Raw genomic sequence first — 18,835 nt, 5'->3', positions numbered from 1 at the left:
TCCTGGAAATCCGATGAATATGCAAATGACGTCTTTGTAATCTTATGAATATGCATAAGTGAGTTCAATATAAGGTGTATTGTTTTGGTTACAGGTGTGCGTGGTTTGTGAGAGGACTCGCCCGCGCACCCGGCCGTCAATAAAGAAGTGTCTGCTTATCTACACTAAATTGGTGTTGATAAGTTTTTATTCCGAGATTTCGGTAACAACGGCACCGTGGGAGGGCTGCGGTGGAGGGCCACGGGCTCATGGGGAAGGACCGGCCGGGAAGGCAAGGAGGTGGACTTGCCTCCTGCTTGGGGTGGGACAGGAGCCAGCCTGTGGGTCCGGGTCAGCAGACAGACCAAGGTGGCTGGAGTGTTAGCAGGGATCTGCTAGAGACCTCCTGTTCAGGAGGAAGAGGTAGGCGAGGTCTTCTTCAAACAAGTAAAGCAGGAAGCCTCACGTTCACAGGCCCTGGTCCTCATGGGGGACCTGAACCACCCTGGTACCTGCTGGAAGGATGGTCCAGCAGGGCTCAGGCAATCTAAGAGGCTTCTAGAGTGCAGTTCCTGGCATGTGATGGAGGAACCCAGAAGGAGAGGTGCTCTGCTGGACCTGGTGCTGCTGATGGAGGAACCCAGAGGAGATGGAGGAACCCAGAGGAGAGGGAGGAACCCAGAAGGAGAGGTGCTCTGTTTAACCTGGTGCTGGTGATGGAGGAACCCAGAAAGAGAGGGAGGAACCCAATAGGAGATGGATGAACCCAGAAGGAGAGGTGCTCTGCTGGACCTGGTGCTGGTGATGGAGGAACCCAGAAGAAGAGGGAGGAACCCAGAAGGAGAGGCAGGAATCCAGAAGGAGAGGTGCTCTGCTGGACGTGGTGCTGGTGATGGAGGAACCCAGAAGGAGATGGAGGAACCTAGAGGAGAGGCAGGAATCCAGAAGGAGAGGTGCTCTGCTGGACGTGGTGCTGGTGATGGAGGAACCCAGAAGGAGATGGAGGAACCTAGAGGAGAGGGAGGAACCCAGAAGGAGAGGTGCTCTGCTGGACGTGGTGCTGGTGATGGAGGAACCCAGAAGGACAGGGAGGAACCCAGAAGGAGATGGAGGAACCCAAAGGACAGGCAGGAATCTAGAAGGAAAGGTACTCTGCTGGACGTGGTGCTGGTGATGGAGGAACCCAGAAGGAGAGGTGCTCTGTTTAACCTGGTGCTGGTGATGGAGGAACCCAGAAGGAGAGGGAGGAACCCAGAAGGAGAGGCAGGAACCCAGTCGGAGATGGAAGAAGCCAGAGGAGAGGGAGGAACCCAATCGGAGATGGAGGAACCCAGGAGAGGTGCTGTGCTGGACCTGGCGCTGGTGAACAAGGAGGAACTGGTTGGGGATTTGAAAGTCGGCAGCAGCCTTGGCTGCAGTGACCCTGAGGTGGTGGAGCTGAGGATGCCGAGGGGAGGGAGCAGGGCGAAAAGCCAAGGCCACAGCCCTGGCTTCCAGGAGAGCGGACCGGGCCCAGCCTTGGGAACCAGCTGGTGGCAACAAGGAGACCTAACAAGGCGGGGGAAGAGCGGGCTGGGGAAGGCACGGCCCTAGTTCTGGCTGGGCTCCGGGACAGCATTCCCAGAAAAAGTCAGGGACATCCCTCCGGGGATCCATCCGTCCACCTTCGCCAGCGGCGGGGGGCAGCTCTGTGAGGAGAGGCCTCGGCTGCCCCTGCCGGCCTGGCAACAGCTGCGCCATTGGCCACGGCTGAGCCAATCAGCGGAGCCGGAGGCGGGCTGTCAGTCACAGCTAGAGGGGGCGGGAGGCTGAGCGGCCTGAGGAGAAATGGAGGAGAGATGGGGTGGGGGCAGCCGGGGCGAGGAGGGGGATAGGGATGGGGATGGGGATAGGGATGGGGATAAGACCAGGGGCAGGGGCAGGTATCTCCCAGCGTGGACGGGGCTGGGGGGACCTGGATTCCTCACGGCCCACGGGCCCTTCCGTGGTCGCCAGCCCTGGGCCCGAGCGCTCAGCCCCAGGGACAACCCCACAACCAAGGTCGGAGCGGTTCCTGCGGCTGCCCCGAGGGTCGGCAGCCCCCAGTCAGCCCTGAGCACCTGAGCTGGGGTGAGGTGGAAGAGACTGGAAAACAGCTGATGGAGAGGAGGCGATGGCAGCAGGTACAGGGCCTGTGGCGCCTGGGATTAACTGAGACTGTTACCGTTAAGTCGGCCCTTCAGAAATTCTCTAAGGCTCAATTTTGGAGTGTTAGAAAGCAGGCGTTCTTTATTGCAGCGCGGGATGGACGGGAGGATCATTCCGCCTACCTGACAGTTCCTGGTGCCGGAAGGTCAGTGCTGTATCCCCACCTCTGAGTGAGATGAAGGTGCTGATGCAGGGGCAAGCACCGAGCTTTCCCAATGCCTGCCTCAGCGCTGGAGAGAGGACGGATGCAGGGAGAAACTCCCCAAAGCGGCACCACAGAGGTATTCCTAAACCTCGCTAACTGAGAGCCCCCAGCAGCAAATTCTGCTGACTAACACCGGGCCCGACTCACCCTCCCTAGGAGGAAGACCGTAGATTAAGGGATGCCTGGAAAATAGGACACGAAAAAGAAGTTCCAGGTGTTCAAAGCTACCTTCATATTATTAGGTCAGCCCAACAGTATAAGAACACAAGGCTGCCAGATTAAACCCAGGAATCACATCAGTTTTTCCCTCGTTGCATGTTTCTGCCGTGCAGACCTCGTCAAGGTCTGGCCCTGCCAGCTGGACGTCCCCAGCTCCCCGTCAGCCGTATGATGCAACAGCCCATACGACAGGCGCCCGGAGCTCACGTCTTCCCAGTCACAGCAGGCAAGAGCAGAAGGACAAAGCGCTGCCACCGAGTTCTCTTTTGGACCCTCTGTACCTCCTTTCCTTCCTCTTTGTTGGCAGGAAAGCCCATCGGGTCTCCCAGCTTCCCCTGCCTTCCTCAGAGAGGACAGCTGCTCCCTACTGTAATGAAGCAACTCGCATGCTGCATCAAGGCCTGTCAGGAAGGCGCTCAATGCACACACCGTAAGACCACCTCTAGTTTGCCTGAAGAGCAGAGGGTGGTTCACATCTGTACAGCCAGCCCAGGGGATTCTCTTTGCGCTTTGGTCACCGTTATTCTTTGATTCAGCCTTCCAGCTCTGCGCCAACTTCCGCGGAGCTGATCAGCCGTCACTCTGCAACCACATCTCTTCTCCTTCCTGCACTAGAAAGGTACTTGCTGGTCTCCAACGGGAGGGAAGTCCTTTTGGATGACTGACATTTCCCAGGCCCCCTGTTACCTTGCCGTAGAGCACGTGTGGGTTTTTTGCTCTAAAGGGCGTCTGACGGGACTCAAGCCCTGAGTAACAGGTACTGCTCTGGCTCTCCTGAGCTCTGAGGAGCGCGTTCCTGACCAGGTGTTTGCAGTCTCTCTTAAAAAGGATTTCTTGGCTTGTTCTGCAAGAAGGAAGCCTTCAGCTGGTGCAGCAGCAATCACGTTGGAGAACAGGACCCGGAGCTGGGGAACGGGAATGGCCTTTGGCTACTGTAGAAACACAAGCTGCAGAATTCTCCATGTCACAAAGACAGTCGTGACACCGACCTCAACTTTCCAGGGAAAGGAGCTTTGCCACTTTGCCCCAATTCTCACCAACCTGGGCAACAAGGGTGGGAAATGGGTTATAGCCTTATCGAGAAGGAGACAGAGTTGAAGCGTGTCAAAAGTCGCTGGGGCCGGGGCGCGTGATTTTGGGGGGCGAGCCGTGAGGGCCGTGCCGTCTGCGGGGGGCACAGCCCACATTGCCGGAGATGGGCGGTGGTGCCGACTGGGCCGTGCCGGGCCACCCTCCCGGCGGCGGGGGCAGAGAGCCGAAGCCCACGGCCATGGCGCGGGGCAGCCGGCCAAGGCCAGCCCGCGAGGAGGGAGGTCTGGGGAAGGTGCTGCCAACCGCCAGGGAGAGGACAACGCTCTGGGCCCAGCCCCTACGGCTGCCCCCCAAGAAAGGGAGAGGTGGAGGAGGAGGAGGAAGCCGACGAATGAGCGTGCAATGTCCCAGCGCAGAGATTAACGGCCAACTTTATTGTGCGGGTGGAGGGGGATCAGGACCAGCGCTCGGGGATGGCGCACGGCTGGTCCCGTGGCGGCGTCCGGGCCGGCTGTAGGGATGTTGGGCCCGGCGTTGCAAGCGGGAGCGGTCTCGCATCCGCACGGGCCCAGGGGGGCTGGAGCTTCCGCTGCTCTCGAGCGCTGGGGAGCCAGAGGAGGACCCCGCTGGCAGCTGGCTGGCAGTGCTGGTGCTGCTGGTCTCGGGTGCCGGGGAGCTGTGGGACGGCCCCGGCGCCGCCTGGCTGGGGGTGCTGGTCTCAGCACTTGGTGCTGGCGCACGGCTCCTGTCACGGCGTCTTCTGGGCCGGCTGTAGGGGTGTTGGGCCCGGCGTTGCAAGCGGGAGCTGTTTCGCACGCGGTCGGGCCCAGGGGGGCTGGAGCGGCTGCTGCCCTCAAGCGCTGGGGAGCCTTGGGACGGCCCTGATGCCCCATTGCCGGGGCTGCTGGTCCGCGGTGCCGGGGAGCCGTGGGGTGGCCTGAATGCCGCCTGCCTCCCAGTGCTGGGGCTGCTGGTTTCCAGCGGTGGGGAGCCAGAGGAGGACCCCGCTGGCAGCTGGCTGGCGGTGCTGGGGCTGCTGGTCTCGGGTGCCGGGGAGCTGTGGGACGGCCCCGGCGCCGCCTGGCTGGGGGTGCTGCTCTCAGCACTTGGTGCTGGCGCACGGCTCCTGTCATGGCACCTTCCAGGCCGGCTGTAGGGGTGTTGGGACCACTCCAAGCGGGAGTGGTCTCGCATCCGCACGGGCCCAGGGGGGCTGGAGCGGCTGCTGCCCTGAAGTGGCGGGGAGCCGCAGGACCGCGATGCTGCCTGGCTGGCGGTGCTGGGGCTGCTGGTCTCCGACGGTGGGGAGCCGCAGGAGGACCCTGCTGGCAGCTGGCTGGCGGTGCTGGGGCTGCTGGTCTCCGGTGCCGGAGACCTGAGCGATTGCCCCGATCCTGCCTGGCTGGCAGTGCTGGGCCCGGCGAGCTCCGAGCTGGCACTGGAGGCTGTAAGGGGAAGCAGGAAGGTCAAGGGCACGGCCCCCAGGCCCGGGGCAGGATAGGCCAGAGCGGTGCCCCCAGCCCTCCTAGAGCAGAGAGGCTCTGCCAGGCCCACCCTGGGCTCCCGCTGCCAGGCCTTGCCTGGCCCCTGGCCCCAGCCCAGGGGCAGCCGGGCGCTTTGCCTCTTACCGGTGCCCAGGCCAGCACACGCGTCGCACTCCCAGCTGTCCGTGCTGCTCCTCAAGTCGGAGCAGCGTCTGTGGGTGCCCTCGGCAGCGCAGGAGCAGCACAGGAGCAGTTGCCAGGGCCTGGGGAAGCAAAGGGGTTCATGGCTGGGAGGACAAAGTGACCGCAGCACGGGATTGTCCGGCCGAGCTCTCGGTCTCGGTCCTTGCGCCTCGAGCCCTTGGCGAGACAGGGTTCCCGTACAGAGCCCCGGGGTGCAGCTTTGGCAACTTACCCCTCTTGCTCTGCCTGCTCCCTGCCTCCGGGACAAAGGCACTCCCTGGCATCGCAGCGGCTGTGCCTCTCGCCTAGCTCTGCGTATTGATGCCTGTTCTCCCATGACGGCAGTCTGATGGAGAAAGGAGAATGGATGAGCCCCTGCTGCCCCGGCATAAGGGAGATGCAGGGCGTCCCTGCTCGCCGCCCCCCCCCGCCTGTTTCCAGCTCCTCCGTGAAGCTGAAGCCCAGACTCGCGGGACAGCGGAGGGCCAGGAAGGACTGCTGGGGCAGCCCCTGGCGCGGCACAGCGCTTGCAGCCTCCTGTCTTGTGAGCCGGCCAGAAGGACACCAACCTGATGGGGACTCGGATCCCCATGGTGATCATGTCTGAGAGAAAGTGCTCCGTATCTCTACAAAGTGGGCACTGGAACAAAATGCCGGCGCACAGAGCCTGTGCCTGCAGGAGGAGAAACGTAAGGGGCACGAGTGAGGCCCTGGTGCTGCCGAGCGCCTGCCGTGCTCCGGGGGCGAGCAAATCCCGGGGGCGAGGGAACGGCTCCTACCTGGATGCAGCCCCTGTGGAACCAGGCGTGTCTGCACGCTGGGCACACCATGGTGCCGTAGGACTTTCTCTCCTCCACAAGGTCCAGGCAGATGAGGCAGGTGGTGTTCTCCTCCGGAGCCGCCTCCACTGCCTGCTCTGGGCGGTGCTCCCAGCAGAAGGCCCTGGGGGCAAGAGGAAAGGGATGGGCGAGGAGAGAAGGGCTGGCTCCTTCCCCAGTGGCGGCAAGGAGGGGAGACGAGGTGTGAAGGAGCCCCAGACCTTGTCTGGCTGTGGCTATGCCTGAGACTGGCTGTTCTGAAATGTCACTGCGGGTTCCTTCCCTGTTTGGCTGATGCTGGCAGGAAGAGGATTGAAAGCAAGCAGCCTCCCCTGTGGGGGCCAGCTGCCCTTACCTGTAGAGCCTAAAGAATTGGGTGACGCATCCACCCTCCACGGCACAGGGGAGATGGAAGCTGCGGTCGCAGCCTGTTTCCTGGCAGAGGATGGCGGCCCCGCTCTCGCCACAGACGAAGCAGTGCTGGAAAGAGCAGAGCAGCCCCCATCAGCGGCAGCCCCAGGGCCGCCACGGCCAGCCCCACGCCTCCGGGCAGGGCGCAGGATGTGGCCGCTGCTGGGTCACACCCCGCAGATGCGCCTGTCGGACGAGGCTCCTGTGCTGGAGCCTCTGTGGAGCTGCTGGGAGCAAGACTCCTGCCCCAGAGCCGGCCGGAAGGGCTGGGATTTCTTTCTCGGGTCCGGGCCAGGCTCCCGCAAACCTCTCCCGGCACAGATCTCCCCGGTCCTGTCAGGTGCTCACCTTCTGCGCTGCCCACGCGATTGTACATTCAATATCCTCGGGGAGAAATCCCATGAGTCCTGCTTCCCTGGCCCCTCGCCGAAAAAGCCCGCTGGCAAAAAACTGCAGCAGAGAAAAGAGGAGGAGCTGCTGCTGAGGAGAGCGTGGCAGGGACTGCCTGTCGGCAAGCTGGAGGGAGCCCCGGCGTAACTCACCAGGCAAAACACGTGGGCACAGAGCCCTCGCTTCTCCAGTTTGTCCCCGCAGAGAGCCGGGTCAGCCTCTGCCCGGCGACACAGCAGGCATGCTGGAGGGGAGAGAGCAAACGCCACCGGGAATGAGCACCTCTGCGGGGCCGGGGGAAGCGTCCCTGAGGGATTGCCCCCAAGGGCCTGCTCTGCCCCTGCCGAGCTGGCTGATGGGCAGGGCTGGAGGCCTTGGAGAGGAAGGGGGCATTGCAGGCACGGGGGTCCCAGCAGGTGCCCACTGCCCAGCCTGGGCCCCGCTGGCTGAGGACAGGAGGGGCCCTGCCCCGGGGTGGTCGGGGAGCTCCTGCCTCCCCCTGCCACCGCTCTCGGCCCCACGCCGACCGCCCCGACGAGCCCTCTGCTACGCCGCGGGAGGGCTACTTTGCTCTCACCCTGCTCCATCGAGTCGGGGGCCTTCTGCTTCCTTGCGGACATGGCGCACGTCAACGGTGAGCGTTCGGAGAGTCCCTGTCCCAGCAGCGCCGGGCGTCTCCTCCAAATGCTCCTCTGCTGACTCTGAGGGAGAAGCGGGGCGCGGGCGAGGGAGAAGCCAGAGGCGGGTGAGCTTGCAGCACAGGCCCAGCGCCCCGAGGCCTGGGGCCCCCCTCCTCCCTCGGCAGCCCCGCACCAGCCCCGTCCCTCCCCTGCCCTCTCCTCACCTCACCAGGTCGCACTGACGGGCGGCCTGTGCCCAGCGCTCCTTTTTGTGGGCTTGCCCCCGCGGGTCACAGTGGCCACTGTGACATCAGCACCGCTGGCCCGCGTGCGCCCCGACGACGGGCAGGGACGCCCTCGGCCACCTGCCGCCCGCTCTGAGGCGGCCACCGCCTCACCGGGGTGGCTGCGAAGTGCCGAGGCGGGGGCCCGAGCCCTCGGCACCCACCTCACCGGGGCGGCTGAGGGAGCTGGGGCTGTTTCGTCTAGAGAAGAGGAGGCTGAGGGGAGACCTTGTCGCTCTCTACAACTACCTGAAGGGGGGTTGTGGTGAGGTGGGTGCTGGTCTCTTCTGTCAGGTGGCTGGAGATAGGACGAGAGGCAATGGCCTCAAGTTGCGGCAAGGGAGATTGCGGTCAGATATGAGGAAACTTTCTTTACTGAGAGGGTTGTCGGACATTGGAACAGGCTGCCCAGGGAAGTGGTTGAGTCACCATCCCTGGAGGTATTCAAAAAGCGAGTAGATGGGGGTGCTTCAGGACATGGTTTCATGGGCATGGTTGATGGTTGGACTTGAGGATCTTGAAGCTCTTTTCCAACCCAAAGGATTCTATGATTCTTTGATTCAGCCTTCCAGCTCTGTGCCAACTTCCGCGGAGCTGATCAGCCGTCACTCTGCAACCACATCTCTTCTCCTTCCTGCACTAGAAAGGTACTTGCTGGTCTCCAACGGGAGGGAAGTCCTTTTGGATGACTGACATTTCCCAGGCCCCCTGTTACCTTGCCGTAGAGCACGTGTGGGTTTTTTGCTCTAAAGGGCGTCTGACGGGACTCAAGCCCTGAGTAACAGGTACTGCTCTGGCTCTCCTGAGCTCTGAGGAGCACGTTCCTGACCAGGTGTTTGCAGTCTCTCTTAAAAAGGATTTCTTGGCTTGTTCTGCAAGAAGGAAGCCTTCAGCTGGTGCAGCAGCAATCACGTCAGAGAACAGGACCCGGAGCTGGGGAACGGGAATGGCCTTTGGCTACTGTAGAAACACAAGCTGCAGAATTCTTCATGTCACAAAGACAGTCGTGACACCGACCTCAACTTTCCAGGGAAAGGAGCTTTGCCACTTTGCCCCAATTCTCACTCACCTGGGCAATGAGGATGGGAAATGGGTTATAGGCTTGTCGAGAAGGAGGCAGAGTTGAAGCGTGTCAAAAGTCGCTGGGGCCGGGGCGCGTGATTTTGGGGGGCGAGCCGTGAGGGCCTGTCATGACCCAGACTGGACAGACCAGGGAGTCGTGTTGAATTCGAAATTCCCTCGGGCTAAATGAAGGTGAAACGACACCAAACGATCGGTTGAAGATTTTATTCATGACAGAAGCCAACTGAACTGGGGAGGCGTGGTAGTAGGTGGCAGGGTTTCTCACAACAGGAACTGGCATAAGACTACTTCTGTAAACCGTGTAACCATATACATCAACTGAGGGAATAAGGAGATCCCTCCCGTTGAGTCAGGAGGTTCAGAGCAGACCCCCTCGCTTTCCAGACTCCTCCTCAGAGAAGGGTCTAGGGGCGGCAGGCGTTCTTTATTGCAGCACTGGATGCACAGGGGATCGTTCCGCCTATCATGCACACCAATTCTTTCAACAGTTGAGATTATATACAAAATGAATATACATATTCATGATTTTTCCTGGAAGTAATTAACATATTAATCTGAATTCCAGGATATCGATGATATTTGTAAATGCCCTCGGTGCAGGCGCCGTCGAGATATTTGGTGGTCTTCAGGGGTCCTCTGGTGGTCTTTGTTAATCTTCCTGGCTTGTCTGCTAGTTCATTCTCTTCTAGTGATTCTGCACAGTGGGACACTTTACATGTTTTGATACAACTTATCCTGAAGAATGTTCATTAGTAACTCTAATATCTATCTTTTCTTGATTTTCATTCTTTTAACACAAGCCACATATTGATGCTTTTAAGCTCAATTATCTAAAAGGGCCTAAGGTTCTCATCTTCCCAGGGAATTGCAAGGTCAACCAAAAGCAATTTCCTCTGCTATCTATCTTACACATTTTGCAACATACAGGTTTTCTTATCCACCACTAGTCAGCAAAGCAAGGACACTCTGTTCTTCTCGCAACACAAGATGTAAAGCATCTTGTATCAACACTCCTTTTCATATCTGGGTCAGTACTGTACTTGCACATTGACCCAGCCCCAGTTGAGAGCAGAAATTGTTGTTACTAATCCTGGGTGCCAGAGTGCTGTCTCTGCTCTCTCCTCCCTGGTATGACCCGAGTGCACGACTGCCCTGCCTGCGCCTGCCTTGGTGACATCCAGCCCAGGAACTTCCTGAACAAGACAAAAATTCCTCCCTTGTACTCCAAGGCTCTGATCCTGGGATTTGCCTTGCACAACTCTCCTTGGGTTTTAAACCCCACCATTCACTGTAGCCACGTGACACCAGCCTTCTGTGGAAGAGCTCACGTACCTGTGGTTCCAAGTTCCTGTGACTCTGTCTCAAATATTTGCTCCAGAATGCCACGAGAGGCCACATCAAGCCTCTCATCTAGCTGGGCCTGTTCCTGGAGGAAAACACAGGTGGCAGGATTTGACCGTCCTCTCCAGCGCTGAGGCAGGCACTGGGAAAGCACAGTGCTTGCCCCTGCATCAGCACCTTCATCTCACTCAAAGGTGGGGATACAGCACTGACCTTCCGGCACCAGGAATTGTCGTCTTTGTATCAGCCCTTCGGAAGCCCTGCCAAAGCATCTCCCAAATTCCCTGCTGGCAGGAGGCTCTCCTGTAAACCCCTGCAGTCCGAGCCTCCTCCAGACTTCTGCACCCCTGGGATGGATGCTCCTCCTGGCACCGGAGGACCGGGCCACTCTCCTACGCAGAGGCAGAGCTCCCTGGCACACTTCTACACACAACCATCGCCGCCTCGTGCCCTGCCTCTCTCGGCAAAGAAGCACCTCTAAGACGGGGGGACATGCTTCAGGCCCGTTCGTTGCCGTCACTCTCACTCCTCTCGGTATCTACAGACTCCCGAGGGGTGCTTGGGCTCCTCTTTCATTAGGACATAAGCAGAGGCTTTGCCTATGTCTCAGGACGACGGGTGACGCCATCCAGGCCCCAAAGCCGCCTGCTGCGGGTCCTATACTGCACGGCGGCGACTGGTGGAACGACCGACTGTCACTCCCTGCTGTACCACTCAGGGCTGGGCTCACACCACCAGATCCCACAGCTCCAGCTTCCCACCTGGCTCCCGCTTCCCAGATTGCCTTCATTGCAAGGCTGCCGTGCAGTCTGATGGAGCGAGCGAGTATTGCGCGTGCTTTTGAACCCCCCCCGGCAGGCAGGATGCCTTGGCATGGGCTGCGTCAAACAGCCGTGCTCCCGGGATGCAGCCGTCGCCTTGGGCTGCAGGTTCCTCTCTTGCTGCTCTCCCTGATGATCCGCACCCCGGCTACGAACCTCTCCGCTCGTGTGCCGGTGGTAGTTGACCAGCACCTTCACCTTCCTCGCCCTCGCGCACCCCCCCTCGCCACAGCTGAAGGTGAACAGACCAGACCTTTGGGGGTATGTTGTTTTACTGCAGAGACAGTAGAGGAGTTGTGTAGAGGGAATGGCGGAGTCCAAAAGTGGGAGCAGGGGCCTGGGGCTTGATCAGCGTCACCTGGAAGGGGAAAAGCGAGAAGAAAAAAAGGTGACCGTGGTGCCTTGTTCGCAAGAAGACTTTTGTCTTCGGCGAAGGCCGTCTGGCATAACAAGTTGATGGCCGTGCATTTGCCGTTTGCCGTGCATTGCTGTGTGCGTGCCCGGGCACTTTCAGCTAACTCCCCCTGTGCCAGTGGCACACTTGCTGGAAACCTCCTGTGTGATCAGGACATCTCTAATGGTCTGCTGCTGTTACTGATTGGCATTTCTCCCTTTTTGGAGAGGCATATAAAGGCAAGAGAAAAAAAAAGGGGCTAGGGGCAGGTAAAATCCATCCCTCGAGTGTTTTCAGAAGGCTGCTCAAAGCAAAGAGCTTCGGTTTGACACAAAATGGAGCGACGTGCCCACTCCGTCTGGCAGGGCAAGCTCATGGCTGGAGCTGAGCTGGCACTGGCACTTGCTCCAAGTCCAGAGCCCTTCTAGCTCCAGCCAGACTTTGCTACATGCCCCTGCCCTCCCAGGTGATCCCCCCTGCATGAGAAGGGTCTGCCCTTGGCTCTGCTTGTGCCTTCTGCAGCAGTGTGTCCTCCTGAAGAGCTTGTAATGTGCGAGCACGTGTCAGCATTGAGCGCCTGAGCTAGTGCAGAGGCAAAGATGTGTTCTTTGGCCTCACTCTGCTCGGCTTTGGGCCAAGGCAAGGGAGCAGGCCTGCTGTCCTGCGGTTTGTCACTCCAGTAAGGTGGTCTGGAGTTCTGAGAAGCCCCGTTGGAAGGGGGAGATGCTTAAGGGCTGGTTGTTGCAAAGCAGGGGAGGAGATTTGGGCAGGCTGCCTTACCTTTCCCGGGCAGTAGTCTGCCGGTCCTGGCTTCACTGTTTTGTCACCTCCAATTCCACTTTTGCTTCCCATCGTGTACATGGGAGCCCTTTTTTTGTAGGTGTCCACTTCCACCTTGGGGAATGCAGCAGGACCTGGCGTCTGTAAGAGAGGCAGGGAGGTTGTTGGGTACAAAAGGCAGCAAACAAGAACAACAAAAGTTGATTCTTGCCGGGTGCCCACGCGGGCTGCGCTAGTTGAGCTGGCTGGCCAGAGAAGTGGCGTGAGAGGCACGGAGCGATTGGAACAAGGGCCCCTCCTGTTCCCCTGCAGAGAGGCAGATTTCGCAGAGGAGAGGGAGATTCCCATTAGTGCCGATGAGTTTTGCCCCACCAAAACTGTTAGTGTTGGAAAGCGAGGGACTGCGGGTGTCGGCGTTGCTGTTGGCAGCAGGAGAGCCACGGGACCCACGGCTTCTTGGGGTTTGCTGCTGGTGCAGGGAAGTGGGCGTGAAGAGAGGCTGCAGCCGGCGTCGGAGCCCTCCGGCCCTGAGGAGAGCAGCTGCGAGACAGCAGAGAAGCGTAGCTCACCTTGGCGAGGTCTTCAGCAAAGCCGTTGTGCTTCCTCTTCCCTTTCATGGAGTAGCAGGGGCTGGCGTGGGTGTAGGCTGTGTTGGGTCCCACCAGCCTGGGCAGGGTGTAGGTGCCAGGACCTGGAAGGGGAACGGGAAGAGAGCGTGTGTGAGTCCGGCAGGGAGAGGAGCAGCGCCTGGGTGGGAGAGAAGCAGCCTGCCAAGCCTGCTGCGAGGAGCTTGAAGGATGTCTCGCCCCTCTCCCAACGCCTCCGTCTTTTGTCGCACGTGGCGTGTGTCGGCAGCTCCAAGCCCGAGTTGCCGGTTCTTTTGTGGGATGGGAGAAGCTGGTGCTCCGGGACATCAAGCAAGCTCGTCAAGAGACCCTTGCGCCCTGCTGTGTAGGCTTTTTGCTAGGCCTGTCAAAAAAGCTGCCCGGCAGGTTTTCCCTGGAGGACAGGCGGGCTGCAAGCGTGTGTATTTCCCCGAGTTCCCTTACCTGGAGTTTCATCGGTTTTGACGGCCTTGTGCCGGAAGGCCATGGACGGCGCCGGCGCGCATTTGTAGAGGTGTTGGTTGGCCTTGTCGGTGGAGTAGTCACCTAGGGAGAAGCAGAGAAAAGCAGGGAAGCCGGGCTCTCTTCCTCAAGCCAAAGAGGAAAGGTCAGGAGGAGGTGCTCAGCCACGTTTGCCTTCTGCCTGGAAACCTCTGAAGCTCCTTCGGGACGCGAGCTGATGGTTTTGTGCCCCGGTAGCACAGGGCAAAAAGGCAGGCGTGCTGCTTGTGTCGCCTGGAAGAAGTGCTGGCGAAACGGTACTCACTTGGTCCAGGGGTGACCTCGGTCGTTATCTTGGGAAGTCCGCCCATGTGCTGTGCCGGAGCCACGTACTTCCCGTTCCTGGTGATGGAGGGCTGGACGTAGTACCGAGGGCCCGGAGAGCAACTGTCTGCGCCGGGAGGTTTGGCCCTTTGGAAAGTGTACGCTGGGGCTTTGGTTTTGGTGGGATTGTGAACCAGGTAACCTAGGAAGAAAAGCCTGTGAAAGGACGCCTGCCTGCAACTCCATATTTAAAGCTACTTTCTAAGTGGAGTAGCTGGAGTTGCTGGCCACAAGAATTTCCCTTCCTGTGTGGTTTTTGTCCTCCAAGAATGATACCGGCAGGCCAATACAATGGTACAATGACTTCCGGCAAGAACAGTGTAGGCACTGTGCAAGTAATCAGAATACCACCAAAATGCAATTGTTATGAAGTATTAAATCCCCAAACCGTTGCTATGCTAACTAAAAGCAAATGTAAAGATCGCCTCTGTCACATTTTGCTTTCCCGCAGCCCCAGTGGGAAAGAAATTGAAACCTTACTGCTATTATGGAGGAGAAGAAGAAAGTGAAGGAGAAGAAGGTGGTGAAGGAGAAGGTGGTGTTGAAGGAGAAGAAGAGAAGATGAAAACGGGGGAGAAGAATAGGAAGAGAAGATGAAGTAGAATAGGAGAAGATGAAGAAGGAGGCGGAGAAGAGGAGAAGAGAAGGAGGAGAAGAAAAAGAAGAGAAGAAGGAAAGGATGAGGTGGGAGCAGCAAGTTCGGAGCAAAGACAGAGAAGAAGCTTCCTCCTGCGCTGCTATGGCCACCTCTGTGCTCAGCAGAGTCCGGCAGCTCTTTTCCCGGGCTTTCCCCAGAGCAGCCTGAGCCTTCCTCTGGCCCGCCTGCGTCCTTGCTGCAGCTGAGAGCATGGAGGCTTGGAGCAACGGGGAACGGAGCCGTGGCTGCTTGTCCCCTGGAGGCAGCGGATGTGGTGCACCCCGCTTGCGACGGTGGTTTTACCTGTTGTCCCGGGGATCGAGTACTTGGGTCCCGGGCTGGTGAACTGGGCCATGATGAGGCCGCGTGGGCGATGAGGTCTCCAGGTGCCCACCCAGGCTCCGTCCACGTCGGAGGCGGCTACCGAGCCTGTGGCAAGAGCGGGAGAGTTGCCGAGGGGCTTCCCTGGTGGAGACCCGGCGTGAAACCTCCCTGGGAGGAGCAGCAACGCTTCACCTTTCTCCATCTTGGCCATCGGACTGGGTGCGGATGAGCTTGTCGGCCGCTGCACCTCTCGGTCGCAGAGCACGGCGAGAGCGAGGGCAGGCAGCGATCACACAGGAGAGGTTGTGGTCTCGGCTGCCAGGTGGCCTTGGGGAGAGGCCTCGGCTCGTCACGGAGACGCCCAGTGACGTCATAGAGCTCCGGGCGCCTGTCGTATGGGCTGTTGCATCATACGGCTGACGGGGAGCTGGGGATGTCCAGCTGGCAGGGCCAGACCTTGACGAGGTCTGCACGGCAGAAACGTGCAACGAGGGAAAAACTGATGTGATTCCTGGGTTTAATCTGGCAGCCTTGTGTTCTTATACTGTTGGGCTGACCTAATAATATGAAGGTAGCTTTGAACACCTGGAACTTCTTTTTCGTGTCCTATTTTCCAGGCATCCCTTAATCTACGGTCTTCCTCCTAGGGAGGGTGAGTCGGGCCCGGTGTTAGTCAGCAGAATTTGCTGCTGGGGGCTCGCAGTTAGCGAGGTTTAGGAATACCTCTGTGGTGCCGCTTTGGGGAGTTTCTCCCTGGAAATCGAGGCAAGAGAGCCCTTTCCCAAGGTGCAGAAGAAACCGCGTAGACTTGTGTGTACCTTCTAGATCATGCAAGTAAAGTGAGATGCCAGCCAGAGATCGGGAGTGTGTTCACATTTCTCCCCGATAAGTCAAATGCCCTATTTTTCATGGGTTTCTCACAGGAATAAGAATCGTGAGCGGGCACAGAAGGGTTTCTGTACTGGGCCTGGCTGGGATACAGGTAATTGTTTTGTCATCGCACCCTGCACGGTGCTGTTTTCAATGTTGACAGCACACCGATGTTTAGCTACTGCTGAGCAGTGCTTATGCAGAACCAAGGTCTTCTCTGTTTCTCACTCTGCTGCCCCAGCGAGCTGGCTGGGAGGGGACACAGCAGAGACAGCTGCCCCCAGCTGACCGAAGGGGTACCACGGTCCGTACCACGTAGCGTCATGCTCAGCAAGAAAACCGCGACTGGGGGAGTCTTTCCAAGGCAGCCACTGCACCAAGATGGCTGGGCATCTGCCTGCTGGTGAGAGGTGGTCGGTGGTTGCTGTCACATCAGTTGGTTTCCTTTTTTATTCCCGGCACTTGTTAAACTGTCTTTATCTCGACTCCCTTAGGTCACAGCCTAAGGAAACCGGAGCTTCCTGGGTCTCAGAGTAATTCTAGAGCTAAAGTGGCGACAGACATCAACTCTAGATCACATAGTACATGCCAAGGCTCATCACTGACCCAAGAAGACATGCTCCTCCTGTCCTACCCAAGGCTTTCAAGTCCAACACACTTTCTTCCTAAAGCAGGACGCTACCTTATTTACTTGTAACACCATTCCTACGTTCCGTGGGATGGGGCTAGAGGTAGGTTACGCAAGCCATCAAGCCACTGTCTGGAAGCACCAGAGCCTTTTGGGTACTGTTTGTCACCATGGTTTGCGTGAGAAGGAAACTAAAACACAGAATAGATGGTGAGAAATTTAACCTGCCATGGAGATAGCTACAGTGAACAAGTACGATCGGGACCAAGTCCTTTTTCTCAGGGGAAAGGCACACACCAAATAAATAATTGATGAACAGACCAGTACAATTCAAGTTAAACAGGAAAGAACCAGCAGATTTGAGGAACGCAGCGTAAGAACTGACTACCACAATACTTCCTTTGTATAGTACTAAAGCATAAACCCACTACACATACACAAAAAGTGTATGTATTACATAAACATATGGTTCCTGTAATCATTACATCATTATTTAAATACATTTTAATATACACTAATGTCTATTTCTGTGTGTATAAATATCCATAAAATTCAAACCTTTACTCTTCCCCTGGCCACACACACCTTTCACCTCAACGTACACCAAGAAGCATTGTAAAATCCACAAGTAATTATCTACAAAACTCCAGTAAAACCTGTAGCTAAGAAATATTTCAAGATGACTGCTACAAAATTCATCAGGAACACAGACACAACCACCAGTTAAGGAACATTAAAAGCACAATTTTCCCAAATCTGACAACTCTTTTAGGATGTGAATCCTAATGTTTTGCCCCTTACATTATTATTTTTTTTATTAGGTGGTGAAATAGTTTTTGCCATTGGTATCCAACAGCACCCGGTTCCCTAGTCAGCAGTTATCAAGATTGTTAATTAAAGGTGGTTGTTTCAACAGCTACCCTGTTCGCTTTACCTGGACATGCTGAGGGTTGACAGGAGACGAGGATCGTGACCTGTGCTGGCGTGATTTGATGAACGCCAGAACTTCATCTGCCTTCATTTGGCACAGCTGTCCCACAAGAGCCACTGCTGTTCGCCCCCAGGTAATACCCCTCATCCTCAAACACTCTGAGGGACTGTCACCCTAAGCAGGACATTATTTTAGTCCTTAATCAGATAAGCGCAGCATCAAAACAGAGCAATGGAAATGCCGTAGTTAACATTTACAAAGTTTGCAGCACGTCACATGCTTCCTATCCCGTTAACAACCTTGGATGTATGAACCGCTCATGAATATGACCTGCATTACGCACACCTGGACATACCTACAGGCATGTGTGCGTGTATACGCCTACGCTACTACGTTTCCTTCCTCCCCTCTATTTTCTAGTCTAGAAGCATCAAGCTCAACGTCAAATGAAGCACATGCAAGTGGTAAGGTACCAGTTCACTTCGGATCATCGGTTACTACCTTGGCACCCAAGTTACTGCTCAAATCACCATGAGTCTCAAAAAGAACAAGTCTAACATTTAACAAAACTCAAGTGCCAAAGCTGCCCCAATCGGAAGCTGCACTGGGAAGGGATTTCTTATATGCACATACCTATAGATCTATATCTCATATTGCCATCTGTGCTATCTTGAGGCAGTACTTCAACCCGTGGGTTTTCAGCACAGCAACAACAGTCATAAGCAAGAGTGCCTCCAGTTACTTGGGGATGCTCTGACATAAGCCATTGCTGACGTTTTTCACCTTGTGGAACTGGAATCCAATTGTTGGAGGCTACGTCTGGTAACCAACGCCTCTAAAACTGATGCTGCTCGTTGCAGTGTTTATCAACCCCACAGCAAGCACAGGGCAGTGCTGTGCCCAGATTCGGTACAGGCTCCTATCAAGGGAGCCACGTGGAAACACAGCTACAGCCTCCTTGCAGGTAAAGGAGCAACGCAAAGCTCGTTTCCCAGGCCTCGGTAATTCTAGAGCTAAACTGACCTCCTTCAGATTTACGCTCCGATAATACATGCCAAAACCCACCCCAGGCCCAGGGGAACTAACAAAGTAGCTCCCGCTTGTGCGTCACGGTGGACTGCAGGGCAAGAGAGAAGGGGCTGGGGAGCACGTGCCCGACCCCTAACTCCCCACCCGGGACATGGCGGTTGCTACCCTCAATAAAAATATTATCAAGTAATATGTATAATATGTTTGAAATAACCAGAGAGCTGCTAAAGTCCTGTGTACAGCCCCCATCTCTTAAAATTTAAAATAGGGAAACAACGACTAGACATGATTTAGGGTTTAGGAACTAACTGCTAGACAATGAGGCTTTATGTTTATGTCAGAAAAGGTAATAGATTGTGGTTGGGTCAATAAACCTCGAAGAACCACTTGGAACTGCCAAGATTAGGGAAGAAGTAGGGGGTTAGGGTTAGTGACAAATTGCTATATATGCGTTGAAAGCTAACAAAAAAAGGAAAAAGGAACCAAATCATGTTGTACTGGATGTGGGTGTGGGAAATCTGAGAGAGGAGAAAATAAAGAGGATGTACAATTACTAATATCCCCCCCTACAAGAACTTAGAAGTGAATAGTTCAAGGGATGAAGAAAGTGATAATACGAGTCCAGTCTCAGGAAGAACAAGACAACAGAAACCTATAGTAGAGGCTCCACCTAGACAAGCAGTGGGACCAGAAGCAACACCAGTATACGTACATGTACCATTTACCACCCCTGATTTATTAAATTGGAAATAGGT

The 18,835-nt window shown here is 56.8% G+C and overlaps 2 protein-coding genes and 1 non-coding gene across 4 annotated transcripts; all 3 read right to left on the bottom strand.

The window, feature by feature from the left end:
* Positions 1-4,846: 4,846 nt before the first annotated feature.
* On the bottom strand, positions 4,847-8,212 carry LOC142042620 (E3 ubiquitin-protein ligase PHF7-like). The gene is given in 7 exon segments (XM_075052726.1): positions 4,847-5,635; positions 5,859-5,990; positions 5,992-6,231; positions 6,463-6,587; positions 6,867-6,968; positions 7,061-7,152; positions 7,486-8,212. Coding segments are annotated over 7 exon segments (852 nt in total). The 5' UTR covers positions 7,529-8,212; the 3' UTR covers positions 4,847-5,517.
* Positions 8,213-10,171: 1,959 nt separating this feature from the next.
* Positions 10,172-15,056, bottom strand: LOC142042636 (ciliary microtubule associated protein 1A-like). Of its 2 annotated transcripts, XM_075052765.1 has the most exons (8): positions 14,815-15,047; positions 14,602-14,727; positions 13,603-13,803; positions 13,281-13,382; positions 12,801-12,922; positions 12,232-12,372; positions 11,311-11,415; positions 10,172-10,520 (listed from the first exon to the last, which is right to left on the bottom strand). In XM_075052765.1, exons 1-7 carry the CDS (start codon positions 14,831-14,833, stop codon positions 11,329-11,331), a joined length of 798 nt encoding a protein of 265 aa, XP_074908866.1. In that variant the 5' UTR covers positions 14,834-15,047; the 3' UTR covers positions 10,172-10,520; positions 11,311-11,328. The 2 variants fall into 2 exon arrangements, with proteins under 2 accessions (XP_074908866.1, XP_074908865.1); XM_075052764.1 differs by lacking the exons at positions 10,172-10,520; positions 11,311-11,415 and having other exon boundaries at positions 12,034-12,372; positions 14,602-15,056.
* Positions 15,057-16,014: 958 nt separating this feature from the next.
* Positions 16,015-16,099, bottom strand: LOC142042984 (small nucleolar RNA SNORD45). Its single transcript, XR_012653901.1, has one exon. It is a non-coding gene; the product is annotated as a small nucleolar RNA SNORD45 (small nucleolar RNA).
* Between the last annotated feature and the right edge of the window lie 2,736 nt (positions 16,100-18,835).

The sequence above is a fragment of the Buteo buteo genome, chromosome 21 (genome assembly GCF_964188355.1).
Source record: "Buteo buteo chromosome 21, bButBut1.hap1.1, whole genome shotgun sequence".
NCBI lineage: Eukaryota > Metazoa > Chordata > Aves > Accipitriformes > Accipitridae > Buteo > Buteo buteo.
Note: the sequence above shows the minus strand (reverse complement) of the source record. Positions and strands in the feature narration are given on the sequence as shown.